At 36.2% G+C, this 14,477-nt stretch overlaps 2 protein-coding genes across 4 annotated transcripts; both read left to right on the top strand.

Moving 5' to 3' along the window:
* The first annotated feature begins 1,802 nt into the window (after positions 1-1,802).
* LOC104120912 (protein high chlorophyll fluorescent 107) lies at positions 1,803-8,528 on the top strand. Of its 3 annotated transcripts, none has more exons than XM_009632782.4 (9): positions 1,803-2,020; positions 3,464-4,154; positions 4,278-4,421; positions 5,313-5,618; positions 5,720-5,779; positions 5,908-6,153; positions 7,057-7,167; positions 7,313-7,489; positions 7,818-8,528. In XM_009632782.4, the coding sequence occupies exons 2-9, from the start codon at positions 3,549-3,551 to the stop codon at positions 8,283-8,285; spliced, it is 2,118 nt and encodes a 705-aa protein (XP_009631077.1). In that variant the 5' UTR covers positions 1,803-2,020; positions 3,464-3,548; the 3' UTR covers positions 8,286-8,528. The 3 variants fall into 3 exon arrangements, with proteins under 3 accessions (XP_009631077.1, XP_009631076.1, XP_070055708.1); XM_009632781.4 differs by having other exon boundaries at positions 1,809-2,020; positions 3,130-4,154; XM_070199607.1 differs by lacking the exon at positions 1,803-2,020 and having other exon boundaries at positions 2,054-4,154.
* A 2,180-nt stretch (positions 8,529-10,708) lies between these two features.
* Positions 10,709-14,135, top strand: LOC104120913 (glyceraldehyde-3-phosphate dehydrogenase A, chloroplastic). The gene is made up of 5 exons (XM_009632783.4): positions 10,709-10,930; positions 11,172-11,285; positions 12,120-12,421; positions 13,137-13,381; positions 13,478-14,135. The coding sequence occupies exons 1-5, from the start codon at positions 10,889-10,891 to the stop codon at positions 13,978-13,980; spliced, it is 1,206 nt and encodes a 401-aa protein (XP_009631078.1). The 5' UTR covers positions 10,709-10,888; the 3' UTR covers positions 13,981-14,135.
* Positions 14,136-14,477: the final 342 nt, after the last annotated feature.

Below are 14,477 nucleotides of genomic sequence, written 5' to 3'. Positions count from 1 at the left end.
GTAAAATGTAGAAATAGCGCAGGGGAAGAAAGTTCTCTGTTAGATGAAATTTAATTTGTTATAAAAATTCTATCCAATTGAGCTAGATGGCATGATTTTCATTTGTCTTCTTTTAAGCTAACAACACAAAACTCAAGAATTCTAATGTTATAACATACTTAAAGATGTAACCCTTCGGGGTTACCCAGTTGATTTGGAGGGCGGTTATCTATACGGATGACCTGGGATCGATCCTCCCTCAATGCCTTCTAGGGTTGAGTCTCTCGCACAGGGCTTGCCTAGTGCAGTTTACATCCTCTGTGTAGTTTGCAGGCTATTACACAGAGAGAGGTTTACCCAGTGCACACAAAGTGCTCACCCGAAGGGCAGAGACTGTGGCAGAGGTTGTAGCGGCTGCGAGTTTCCCCTCTTACAAAAATAAAAAATAAAAAAAATACTATAGATGTGACTATTCACGTACTTTTCAACTTTCTCAAAAGATAAAGTTAATTAAAATGCAAAATTGAAAAATAACATGGTAAACACTAAAAAAAATTAATAGGAGAGGGACAAAATTAGGTATATATTTCCATTTACATAGCAATCCATCATGTTATTTACACCGATAACGGAAACAATAATACTCCACAATAAGTATGCAGAAATATAACGATCAAATAGCCATAAATACCTAGCTTCTGGATCAAAACTAAGAAGGGCTGTTTGATTAGCTCATTGTAAAGTTTTAGCCATATGAAATGTAACGATCAAGTAGCCATATGACAATGGTTTTTATTTTAAAAACTAAAATGTATATATTAGATGCTCAAGCGTATATTTTGTCAAGTTTATTTTTGCTCAGGTTATATGCGTTATTAATGTCCAGCTTCAAATATAACAAAAGGTTCGGTTGTAATGTCTAGGATTTGATTTATAAAAATTTAATAATGATAACAATACTCCAAGAAAAAAAATTCTATATCATTAATTATATCAAACAACTATACTATAATTTCAAATTAATTAGGTTTACTCGCTCTGAATCTTTATAATTTGACTACTTTTATAATAAAAATTATGGTATAGTCCATCTTAGTGCTAACACAAACTCACAGATTAGCCGTTACAAAGTCAAATGCATGACTGTTATCAATATCTCGTGAAAACCCCCCAGAGTGCATATGTTAACGTGATTTCTGTTTGAGAGTTCAAGTATTAAGAAATAATCATTTTGTAAATTCAAAATAATGTTTCTTATGACCGCGCATAGTGCGGAAAAATTCACTAGTGAATAAAATAAAGTATGACAATTTACCATTATAATAAAAGTTCTGGGATCCATCATCTCAAAAATGTATAAGCCTATTAGTTTCAAGCAACATAGTTTAACTTGTGGACTATTTTTACAAGATGGGTAAGGTAAATATGACAATTACATGTAAAAGTACAAAACTTGAAAAATTCAGTAAATATGAAATCTTGAATATTCTCGTTAAATTATTTCCCACAATAATTTTGAAATCAATTAGAACATTTATAAGATAATTATATGTAAAATTTTATAATAAATATTAATTAATAATTTGATAAAAATACTAATTAACCTGCAATTACAGGTTAAACTACAATGATAGCATAAATATTTTATATTATTAGCGTATACTTATAACTTAAATCCAAAAGTAACAATGCTCAAATAATTATTACAGTCAATTAAAAGAGAAAAAGAAAAAGAAAAATACAAGGGGGTGAAGGTGCATACACGTACAAACCACAGCCATTCAGTTAAAGGGTAAAGCCAAATGCAATCTCCAAGTCATCAACAATCTCATCCACTTCTGTCACTTTGCCTGCACTTACAGTAAACACTTCTATACTTCCATTCACCATTTTTCTAACTTCTTCTTCTATCTCTGCATATTCACCCCTCCCACCCCAACAAACCAACCCCATCTTTCAGTTTACACAGGTGGTATTCAAGAAACAAGAATTCTCATATTTGGTGGGAAATCAGTGGTTTTCTTTACCTTCAGTAGTACTAGTAAGTTTCACATTTTACTTCACTTTTGTTTCTCAAATGCTGATAGATATGTATTTGCAGACTATAGTTCTTTTTCTTTTTTAATGAGACAGTTTTTTTATAGCTTAAATGAAGTACTAGTAGTTTGCAAGGACACACTCTAGTTTTTTTCCCCTAGCAAACTATAGTTTTAGCTGCATGTTAACAGAGTTTTAATATTAGAATTAAAGTTATCCAAGTTAATTATTTTAACTTGGTTGAGAGATTTAATAATATGTTCTTGGAATATCTACTGCATTGAACATATTTGTTGGGATCAACCAGCCCGAAGATACTCTTAATTAACATGGTGTTATATTGTCTGTTTTGGTCCAAACATATAGATTTTTCTCAAAAACCTCACACCATTAAGAAATCCTTACACCTTATATATAGGCTCCCAATCTTATCGGCTACTAACGTAGGACTTTGTTCGCACACTCAACAATTAAAGTAATTTGATTTGTCTGCCATAGAAAACAGTGGTCATTATTTTCAAAGATTTAGTGTGTGGATCATGTTTTCTCCTTTTAGCCCATTTGTATCTTTTTAGCATAGTACTCTGAGCTAGTAGGCATTACCTATTCTGTTCGGTGGCAGAGACAGGATTTTCGATAAGGGGGTTCAAAAAAGAAAAAAAATAAAAAAGATTGTAGCTAGTGTGAATTGAACCAATGACCTTACAAAGGTTTTAAACCCCTTTGACCATTAAACTATGCTTTTAGGTTGTGTCAAGGGGATTCAAAACATAATATATAGAAGTAAAAAATGAATTTTGTCTTTGGAGGTTCGGGTGAGCTCCCTTCCGCCCATAAATCCGCCCCTGATTCTGTTACCAAGCGAAGGTAAACTTTTAAGGTGATTTTAGTTTGTGTATGAAGTCCTTTAGGAAACATCCCATTGTAGATTAAAGTTGCCTTATGTAATGTTTCTTGTGAATAGTGTATTGATTTGCTATTTATAGAAGTAAGTAGAACATTCTTCGAGTTGTTGAAAAGAGAGTATGTGGTAGTGATGAAGAAAATTGTTTCTCTCCATCTTCTCGTCTTGAATTCATTTCAAAGTAACAGGATGCTGTTGGATTGATACAGATAAAGGGCAGTCTTGAATATTATCAGATAACCCTTGTTTATCAGAATCTGTTGAAATATCAAAAAGTTTGAGCTATTCACATTAATTTTCTTAAAAGCTCTGAAGTTGATTAGCAGCTGGGACATTGAAGAATATCCAGAAAGGCATTTCGGGAATTGGCCTTATTCTATGTCTTTTCGTTCCATTTTAAGAAAGGAAGGATCCCGAAGAATCAATCTTTCTTTTCGTTATTATTCTTTCTTCTCCTGTGAAGATAGAAACCGATGTGATCTATATTCTTACTAATTATAGGATCTCAGTGACTCTTTACACATAATCTTTTCCTTTCTCCAGAACCTCACCAGAACATGTGTAGAAGATTGTCTTCCGTAAATTGTAGAACAGTTTTACCAAAACAAGCGTAGATACAGGAAAAGCAATGAGTCAATTTTCATTTACTTCTCCTTCGAGCTCTAATTTCACTCTCTTCTATCATTCTCAGAACCACAATTCTTCAAAGTTTCATTTTTCCGTCCCCTTCAGAACATCCCAACCATCGTCTTCACATCCTCTTTTACCTCCCTTTTGTTCCCATGAGTCATCTTCCTCATCACCACTTCTTGAAGAGAATCCAGAAACATCAAGATCTTCTTCTAAGTTTGATAGCCAAGATAGACGTTACACTGATGAAGTTGCTGATGAGATCAGCACTACAAAGAAGTCCTTAGAAGAATTACTTGTGATTCGTAGGCCGGTGAAGGACCCTTATGGGGAAGTTGGTGATGAAAAAGGGGAAGAGATGCGTAACTTTGAGAATTCTCAAGACAGAAATGATCTCTTGGAAGAGCAGCCATCTTCCTCGTCATTTCCACTTGATGATGGACTTAGGAAATTTGCAAAGAAGATGCCAATGTTTGAGCCAAACAGGCTGGAATCAGGTTCTGGAGAGAAGCCACTCAAAGTCAATTTAGACTTAGCTCTATATAGGGCAAAGATTTTGGCTCGAAAGTATCAGTACGCAGATGCAGAGAAAATTTTGCAACAGGTAGCATTCGTTGATCCCAAAAAAAATAAAATTACCATTCCTTGTTATTTTCTCTTGATATCCAGAGGACGCTTCATTATTTGTTAATAATGTTACTGATTTCTGGATATTTTACGCATGGAGTGTATCGATGTCTGGCCAGAAGATGGGAGACCATATGTTGCTTTGGGAAAGATTTTGAGTAAGCAATCAAAATTAAATGAAGCCAGAACTGTTTACGAAAAAGGCTGCCAGGCAACACAAGGAGAAAATCCTTACATTTGGCAGGTTAGTGTTATAACAGTGTTATGAGTGTATTTAGTCTTCTCCTATACTTCCATATTATACGTTAATCTTGAGCTAGAATAGGAATCTGTTGTAAGTTAAAAAGTTTCTCTACTAGCATACTGTAATGCATAATTTGATTTTCAAGTCCGTCGAATATGTTGTTTAAACACATAGTTTTTACTTGTGTTTGATAGCAGATTTAGTACTAATGATTTACAACTTAAGCAAATATCATATTCCTTGATGGAGTAAAGATCATTTATAGTATATTATGTTCAGTTTCTTAGTGATCTTTAACTTTGTACATTAAAGAAGTTTGGGCATGTGGAACAGCTGATTCATATACAAACTTGACAATGTTATGCAATTATTCACCTTGCAACAGGCAAAATCATGCCCAGTGGCGGAGCGACTCATTAGCAAGGGGAGTCAAGTGACACCCCTTCGTCAAAAAATTACACTGCGTAGATAGGTTAAATTTTTATTTTTTATGTATATATACTATATGTTGACTCCCCTTGATTTCTTCGCATGCTTACTTATTTATATTTTGACTCCCCTTAGTGAAAATTCTGGCTCCGCCACTGATCATGTCTAAGGTCGTTTGGTAATGCTTCTCTTAATATAGTTCAAAATTTCAAATATCGAAGAAGAGAATTTTCATTAGAAATCCTTGACTGTCTCCTAAGTCTTAACATGGATCAGTGGATTGGTCCTTGAGTCTGTTTGGTATTCTTAGTGGATAGAAAGAATTAATTTAAAGAGGATTCAAGGTCAGATTATCCGTTTGCAAATGATGTGCCTACATTGAAAACAATATGACCTACTACATGTCTTCTTGCAACTTATCTTTTGTATCAGAAGTTCACCAAACTTACTCCTTTGGACTAGTGCTGGGCTATTCTGGAAAATAGGATGGGTAATATACGGAGAGCTAGAGAACTATTCGATGCTGCCACAGTTGCTGACAAGAAGCATATTGCAGCCTGGCATGGATGGGCAGTTTTAGAGCTGAAGCAAGGGAATATAAAAAAGGCAAGAAATCTTCTTGGCAAAGGCCTCAAGTTTTGTGGAGGTAACGAGTACGTATACCAAACTCTTGCACTCCTTGAAGCTAAAGCAAAACGATATGAAAGAGCCCGCTATTTGTTCAAACAGGCAACAAAGTGTAACCGAAAAAGTTGTGCTAGTTGGCTGGTAAGAATTATCCAAAAACTTTAATCCGTCTTGGCTATTTTTCAATGGTTCGTACACGTCTTTATGGATTCCTGATAGTGGTTCTGTACTCTCTTGCGTAGGCATGGGCTCAACTAGAGGCTCGGTTAGAGAATAACCGTGCTGCTAGGCAGCTATTCGAGGTTTGTATTTTCCGAAGTTGATTCTTTGCTATCATCATTGAGCATTTCCCATTTATTTCATGCTTTTTTTAAATTTAATTCCAATTTTATTTATTTTTCTTTTATTTTTTATACACCTGACAAAGCAGAAAGCAGTTCAGGCCAGTCCAAAAAATCGGTTTGCGTGGCATGTGTGGGGAGTTTTTGAAGCTAATCTTGAAAACATTGACCAAGGAAGGAAACTTCTGACAATAGGGCATATGGTAAATCCTCGAGATCCTGTTCTTCTCCAGTCACTTGCTTTGATGGAATACAAGCACTCCAGTGCAAACCTCGCACGAGTTTTATTCCGGAGGGCATCTGAAATGGATCCAAGGCATCAACCAGTTTGGATTGTAAGACTTTTCTTTTAAAAAAATTCTACTGAATTTAGAAGTAATCCTGCATTTTGTTTCTTTTTTATATGTTCTTAATTTTCAATAGAATAATCGACTGACCTCATTTACAACCTTTGGCAAATGAAAAACTCACTAAAAAGAAAACAAGCTCTTGACATGGTAAATAGAAGATGAAAGACTAAAAGAGATGAATACAATTTATGAAGCCGGCAGAGCTTTTCCATCTGTTTTCAGGCAACAGCCTAAGATAGTAAAACTTGTAACTTTGACAACCAAGAAAAAGGAATAATGAACAATTCAATACCTATTCTATGCAGTTTTAACAGACAGTAGTATCAGAAAATCAAGGGAGTTTCCTGGAGTTAGTAATCAAAGCAAAGTAATAGGGCAACAAGGAAAAGTTGAGTTTGATGAGTGAAACTATAAGTTGATAAGCCTCTATTCATGACCTATCTTTTACCTGTGCTCTATCTTTCTATAGGTTATCTTTAGTGTAGAAAAGAGAGTACGTCGAAGTTGTAGTTTCAAATCCTCTCAAGGATTGTCTTTGTTTGTCAAGATTCACTTAGAATCCAGCTCCTCTTAATTGCAACTAATTGATTCAATCCAGCTTTCCTTTTCTTTCCCTCTGAATTTTCGTAAGCCGCATTTGTCTATTGTAGTCCTTTAGGAATCAAAGCTTTTCTTTGTACTGATGCTTCACTCCCCTATTCAGTTAAGGTGGAACGTCTACTGTTTTTCTTTTCCGCATTTGCTTTTTTCCCTTTCCGATGAGTCCATATTCATATTTTATTTTTCTCTTTTTCTAAGTGGGGGAGAAGTTTACTTCCTCCACAATTATCCATTGTCGTCAACATGAATGCATGCACCAAATGCTGTCTAAACTTGGTACTGATTTAGGCTTGGGGTTGGATGGAGTGGAAAGAAGGGAACATTTCCACTGCTAGGGAACTATACCAGAGAGCTCTGTCGATCAATTCAACAACTGAAAGTGCTGCACGCTGTCTTCAGGTAATGTTAATCTCAAATTGACAGAGTAATTCTAGTTTTCTTTTCCTTAAACTCGTAGTTCTGGCGTGCATCTTAAACTGTGGAGGTTATGTTTCCCGTAGGAAATGTACTGAGAGTTGTTTTACTAATTTGATGTGCTTTGTAGGCTTGGGGTGTTTTAGAGCAAAGAGCCGGAAATCTATCAGCTGCTCGAAGATTATTTAGATCTTCTCTGAACATAAACTCTCAGAGCTATATAACATGGATGACATGGGCAAATTTGGAGGAAGATCAAGGCAACTCCGTGCGTGCAGAGGAAATTCGTAACCTCTATTTTCAGCAGGTAAATGAGAAATCCTTCGGGGATATAAGTTGAGCACATTTTTAGCCGTGTTTTGAGTATTCATTATTATTGCTTAATTCAGCCAACGTTCCATATAGCTGCACTTCCCATAGCTGCACTTCCCATCTTTACTTCATTAGATGTCCTTGTTTACACTTTGACACTGATTGTAGCATTGGCCACCTATCTTTGTTGTAGTAAACTGTCTTTTAGCTTCAGAATACTTGCACCTAGTCAATGTAGTCTGTGTATAGGAATCATCGTAAAACTAATGAAGCTAGATAAGTTCATCGGACTGAGAAATGATCTCTTTTTCCCTATGTAACAGCGCACTGAAGTTGTCGATGATGAGTCATGGATTATGGGTTTCTTAGATGTCATTGATCCGGCGATTGATAGCATAAAGAGGCTCTTGAATTTGGATCAGAACTCTTATTACAAGGTAAAGGAGTCTTCTAATACTACTGCTGGAGATGACACTGATGGGAGCGCAGAAGAGTCAACCGGCTCCTCCTCGACTAACATCAGCACAGAAGAATCAACCCGTACCTCCTCGACTAACATCAGTACAGAAGAATCAGCCGGTTCTTCCTCGTCTAACATCAAGGACAATAGCATAGATACAGGAAGCGGCTTTGATTTAGATGATTTTATCCGCGAAATGCTGTCTTTGGACCCTTCAAAACTGGAAGTTCAGCTTACAACATCTTTGAAGGACCCTCCTAAGACTATCAGAACTGCTAGTGGGGTGTGGCGACCAACGAGAAAAACTACCAGAACATCACAAAACCTTTGATTTTATGAAGTGTAGTTGTTCAAATGTATCTTCTTTATATCATAATTGGAATTGCTACATTCATTAGAGTGGTCTAATGAAGAAGTCCCGGACCACATTTGTAAATTAGTCAGGAAAATTGAGAAGAATTGTATAATTTGATCGAGAGAAATGCAGTTCAAATTACCTAGAAATACATCTACACATAATATGAGAAGCATTGTATAATATGTTTTGTCAGCAATGCAGTTCATATTACAATAATATGCAGTCAAATCTTTTTATAACAGCCTTGTTTGTTCCGATATTTTTTGGTTACTACAGTGAAGTGTTGTTATATATAGATGATATATATTATAACATAACATAAATATCGGTTTCGAGAATAAATTGACTTTTATAGTTAATGATTGTTTTAATAGAGATACTGATATAAAGATGTCTGACTATACTATAGGTGACAAAGGGCCGGGCCGGGTTGAGTAAAAAAGTGACCGGCCGGTCACCAATCCGGGCCGGTTACAGGTTTTTCCAAACCGGGCTTAACGGGTCCAGGACCATCCGGTCAAATATTGAACCGGAACGGTTGCGGGCCTAAGGGGCCTGGCCGAGTTTATTTAATTTTTTTTTTTTTTTGTATAACAATCGTCAACTTTATAAAATTTAAAAAAAAATCAAAAAATAGCCATTGAACCGGGCCGGGCTGGTTAACTGGTTCCCATGTGACTTGACCATAATGGGTCGTTCCGGTCCGGTTAACTGGTACCAAAAAACTACTCGGCACATTCCGGTTCCCGTCCCAACCCAGCCCTGCCCGGCTCTTTATTACCGGGCCGGTCCGAAACCGGGCCAACCCGGCCCGTTTGACAACTTTAGACTATACCTAGCAATATCATTTACACTTATTATCTTCTTTGACAATTTATATAATGTGTTTCTTGAAACTAGACCCAAATAGAGGAATACAACAAATGATATGCGTAGATGGACTATCCCTTTGTTATGGCATGTTCCTTAGATCAGAATATTATTAGCTCTTTGATTAGGATACTATTACAATATAAAGAGATTAATTATTACACAATATTTTTTTGAGTGTTAATTATTTATACAACATTTTTTTACCATAGAATTAAGACTTCCGAGTAAACAAGGAGGAGAAGAGAGGAAAGAATAATTTAATTTGTCCCATCGTCCACAGTAGAAAAAGATTTACTAACAAATTATTGATAAAATGGTAGTAACATTATTTTAAATCCAAAGGATATGGGTAGATATCACATAAAGGAAGAAAACTTTTTGAAGCCACAAATTTCACTCTCAATTTGTGCAATAGGATTGATGTTTCTTTCAATTTTATAACATTGTTCCTTTTGAAGTCCTTACAAAATATTATTGGGACCAAAGGTGAAGAAATACATTCTTTTAATGAGGTAATAAGGTTAGATATGGACAAAGGATTTCTAGTCATTGGCAGTCCAATGGCAGGGAGTCTCAGTGACAAGGTGGCAATTTTTATGGATAGCAATAACTGTGACCTGACCAATTTATATGGACCTTTAAAATTTAACAGAAGAAAAATAAGAAAAGAAACATAAAATAACAAAAACAACTCTTTGACAACAAAAGAAAAAGAATTTTTCTTTATTGATCACATAAAACTATAAATGTGAATTACCATTTAAATGATAATCATATTTCACTTTCGAGAGTCAAACAAAAAGAGTCTGAATTAGATTTCATACGACATATCAATATTTCTTTATGTATAATTAATATTTCAAGAAAATAAAAATAAAATCTTGATTTTTTCAACATTGTTTCTCAAATCTCCAAGTTTTATTTTAAAAAGTCAGAGTTCTTAATGTTAGATGTCACTCAAAAATTTGGTCTGATAGACATTCAAAACAAAATTACAAGGTCTCTTCACATGATTTAGCATATAATTCAGCTAAAATAAAACAGAAGTATAATAATACGAATTTCTAAAAATAGAGACTGCCTTGAATAAATTAAGGTTTTAATTTATATACAGTGACAAGAACTTTTACACTATCAATATAATTTGCCTTGTCCTAGTAGGTTATTTGCCTTATTTTTCATGTTCCTAATTTTACTTGTTAAAGATAATTACTAGCAATTATCTTTTAAGTGATAATGTAAAGTTGTTTACGCTTTTGGTGTTTAGAAGTTAAACTCATTACAACAACAACAATAACAACGAACACAACGTAATCCTACAAGTGGGGTCTGGGAAGGCTAATGCGTACGCAGACCTTATCCTTACTTTGAAAAGATAGAGAGTTTATTTCCGATAGACCTCGACTCAAGAAGTTAAACTCATTTATTAAAAAAGTGAGAAACATATACGCATCTAGATTAGTCGGACCAATAGATTCCAGATACTTGAAAAAACAAAAGGTCTAGCACATAAGGAAAAGAACATGCAAGTAGGCAACCACAGCCATACAATGAGTGAGAGGCTATCTATCTGCTATGATCCATAATCTCATCCATTTTCTTCCCTCCATCCATTTTGTCCTACTCATCCCCTTATACTTTCCATATTTCTTAAACTTCCACACCAAATACCACATTCTTCTGCTGCATTTCTAAAAAGAACAATGGCTTCGGCTGCTCTCACAGTAGCCAACTCTTCTCTCCAGGTCCTTCTTTCACTTACTCATATAATTAATATTGTTCCTTTTTTCTTGTTATTGTCTGCCGGTAACAGCTTCTCTACCTTCACAAAGGAGGGGGTAAGGTGTGCGTATACACTGTACCCTCCCGAGACACCACTTTGTGGGATTGCGCTGGTTTTTTTTTTTTTGTTGTTGTTTCTTGTTATTAACTTGATCAATGAACATTTTTGTTGAGTTCATGTTTGTTGTATTGATGAAAATGCAGGTCAGCAACAAAGGATTCTCTGAATTCTCAGGGCTGCGTACCTCATCAGCTATTCCATTTGGAAGAAAAACTAATGATGACTTGCTCTCTGTTGTTGCTTTCCAAACCTCTGTTGTGAGTACTATTATTGCATTTTTATCTTTGAATGATTGAGTTTAATAACTTATTCAAGCATAACGATATCAGATAAATTATAAGATAAGTACAAGCATATATGACAAGCATTAATTGGTAACTTAACAACCGTGGTAACTAATCTGCTATCACATGTTAAACTATAATAATAGTGTAACACAGTGTATATTACTTAAATCCAATAAAATAAGAGAAAGAAGAAGAAAATAAGAATATGTATACTTCATGTCTATTGTGATTAAGGAATAAGTCTCTAACTGTTAGTCTTCTTGATAGTACTTGAAATCCAATGGCTAAGTAGAGCTGAAAAGTTTGAGGTACTTCTATATTCTTGCTAATGCTCAAGTAAGTGCAATTCTTGTGCTCTAATGTTAGCAAAGAGAGTTAGAAATAGATCTTTAGAAGAAAAAGAAAATGGCCCCTCACAAAATCTTGATGCAAATTGGTAATTGCATAAGTTTGAAGGAAGAACAGACACTACTCTTAAAGAGAATTTAAACCACATAAATTAATGATAACATTGTATAACATCTAAATTGTACTTCCACAATTTTGATTTTTGGTCGTTGTATAACAAGATATTTGCTTGTCATTGCCCCTCCTTTTATCTTTCATGAGCCGAGAGTCTTCGGAAAACAGTCTCTCTACCTTCTAAAGGTAGGGGTAAGGTCTGCGTACACACTACCTTTCCCGGACCCCACTTGTGGGAATTCACTGTGTTTGTTGTTGTTGTTGTTGTTGTTGTTGTTGTTGTTATTGTATAACAAGTGATTTCTTGTGATAATTACATGGAATTGGATTTATAAACTGTAGATTGGAGGAGGGAACAACAAGAGGGGAGTAGTGGAGGCCAAGTTGAAAGTGGCCATCAATGGATTTGGAAGAATTGGAAGGAATTTCTTGAGGTGTTGGCATGGTAGGAAAGACTCTCCCCTTGATGTCATTGCCATCAATGACACTGGTGGTGTCAAGCAAGCCTCTCACCTTCTCAAATATGACTCCACCCTTGGCATCTTTGATGCTGACGTCAAGCCTGTCGGCACTGACGGCATCTCCGTCGACGGAAAAGTCATCCAAGTCGTCTCCAACCGCAACCCCGTCAACCTCCCCTGGGGGTAAGTTCTTTCATACTAACATGTAATGAAAGGATTTAAGTTATATACATTCATATATATATTGTAAGGAAATTTATATCTTAACGGTAACTTAACCGGCTATAGTAAGTTAGTTATCCTCTTTTCTCGAGTTAAAAAAATTTACCTTACTATTTGTTGTCATCTATAATTGGTTTCTAAGTATGGATAGTGTAAAAGATTCATTATACTTTCAATGTACAAAAATTTGAATTATCACAAAATAGCAATCCATTTGTTCTTAGTGTGATTAATGCAATATGTGTGGTCCAAGCACAACTTGGACGAGCATTGCAAGTGATTGTCATTATGCTGAGAACAAAAAACAAAAATATGAAACAGTAGTTCTAAGTTTTAACATTGTCCAACAGTGAGTAGCTAGAAATGAATCATGATAACATGCTTAACTTAGCTCATGTACTGTCTAGTATAATACTAGCTTGTGATATCTGGTCAACCTCTAACAGCTACTAAAGGGCAGTCCGTTGCACTAAGCTCCCGCTATGCGCGGGGTCCGGGGAGGGACCGGACCACAAGGGTCTATTGTACGCAGCCTTACCCTTTCTGCAAGATATTGTTTCCACGGCTTGAACCCGTGACCTCCTGGTCACATGGCAACAACTTACCAGTTACGCCAAGGCTCCCCTTCAACCTCTAACAGCTACTAATGTTCAAAATGTTTGTGTAATGTGTTCAGAGATCTTGGGATTGACTTGGTAATAGAAGGTACCGGAGTGTTTGTCGACAGAGAAGGTGCCGGAAAACACATCCAGGCCGGAGCCAAGAAGGTGCTCATCACCGCTCCCGGAAAAGGTGACATCCCCACATATGTTGTTGGTGTCAATGCTGATCTCTACAACCCTGATGAACCAATCATCAGCAATGCCTCTTGCACCACCAACTGCCTTGCTCCTTTTGTCAAGGTTCTTGACCAAAAATTCGGTAATACACCTTTATCTAGTTATACACGAGCATTACTGTCTTTTACTGTCAGTGCATATAACTTAAATTCATAAACTAATATTTTTTCTTGCATAGGCATTATCAAGGGAACCATGACAACTACTCACTCTTACACTGGTGACCAAAGGCTTCTTGATGCGAGCCACAGGGACCTTAGACGTGCACGAGCTGCAGCCCTCAACATAGTTCCAACCTCAACTGGTGCTGCTAAGGCCGTGGCCCTTGTCCTCCCAAGCCTTAAGGGGAAGCTCAACGGCATTGCCCTCCGTGTGCCAACCCCTAACGTCTCTGTCGTGGACCTTGTCGTTCAAGTCACCAAGAAGACATTTGCTGAGGAAGTGAATGCTGCATTTAGGGAGGCTGCTGACAAGGAGCTCAAAGGCATTCTCGATGTCTGCGATGAACCACTCGTGTCGGTCGACTTCCGGTGCAGTGATGTGTCATCAACTGTTGATGCTTCACTTACTATGGTCATGGGAGATGACATGGTTAAGGTTATTGCTTGGTATGACAATGAATGGGGTTACTCACAGAGGGTGGTGGATCTTGCAGACATTGTTGCAAACCAGTGGAAATGAAATATGAAATAACAGTACTGCTAAATAGTTGCTTAAAATTTTTCCACTGCTTGTAGATTATTATTCCTTTTTGAAAATTGTAATGAGAACCAAAACAATTTTCCACCTTGTGAAATCTCAGCTTCAATAAAAGTTTCCTTCTTGTCTTTATACAATCTGATTTTGATTCTGCTTATACTTATTACAAGATATTCTGTAGTTCTAACATCATGCAATCAGGTGATGAATAGCCTAAGTACTGAAGAAGAAACTTATTATACTCATTGGTAACAACAACAAAGACACAGTTAACTTATAACTAGAAAAGAAAAGAAGATGTTTTCAGCATGCTCCTGAACTTTTTTCTGATTTCAGAAGAGCATCTCTGATAGAGTAGGGGCAGCCCGGTGCACTAAGCTCCTGCTATACGTGGGGAACCGGGAAGGGCCGAACCACAAGGGTCTATTGTACGCAGCCTTACCCTGCATTTCTACCAGAGGCTGTTTACACGGCTCGAA

The sequence above is a fragment of the Nicotiana tomentosiformis genome, chromosome 4 (assembly GCF_000390325.3).
Source record: "Nicotiana tomentosiformis chromosome 4, ASM39032v3, whole genome shotgun sequence".
NCBI lineage: Eukaryota > Viridiplantae > Streptophyta > Magnoliopsida > Solanales > Solanaceae > Nicotiana > Nicotiana tomentosiformis.
This window is presented reverse-complemented; position numbering and strand designations above follow the sequence as displayed.

What these genes read in the sequence shown, in the direction of transcription:
- LOC104120912 (XM_009632782.4), top strand. Translation starts at nt 3,549, where the DNA reads ATGAGTCAATTTTCATTTACTTCTCCTTCGAGCTCTAATTTCACTCTC. An exon ending in CTGCTAGGCAGCTATTCGAG is followed by an intron (nt 5,780 to 5,907) that starts GTTTGTATTTTC and finishes CTGACAAAGCAG; the next exon opens with AAAGCAGTTCAGGCCAGTCC. An exon ending in GGCATCAACCAGTTTGGATT is followed by an intron (nt 6,154 to 7,056) that starts GTAAGACTTTTC and finishes GTACTGATTTAG; the next exon opens with GCTTGGGGTTGGATGGAGTG.
- LOC104120913 (XM_009632783.4), top strand. Translation starts at nt 10,889, where the DNA reads ATGGCTTCGGCTGCTCTCACAGTAGCCAACTCTTCTCTCCAG. An exon ending in TTGCTTTCCAAACCTCTGTT is followed by an intron (nt 11,286 to 12,119) that starts GTGAGTACTATT and finishes TATAAACTGTAG; the next exon opens with ATTGGAGGAGGGAACAACAA. An exon ending in CCCGTCAACCTCCCCTGGGG is followed by an intron (nt 12,422 to 13,136) that starts GTAAGTTCTTTC and finishes TAATGTGTTCAG; the next exon opens with AGATCTTGGGATTGACTTGG.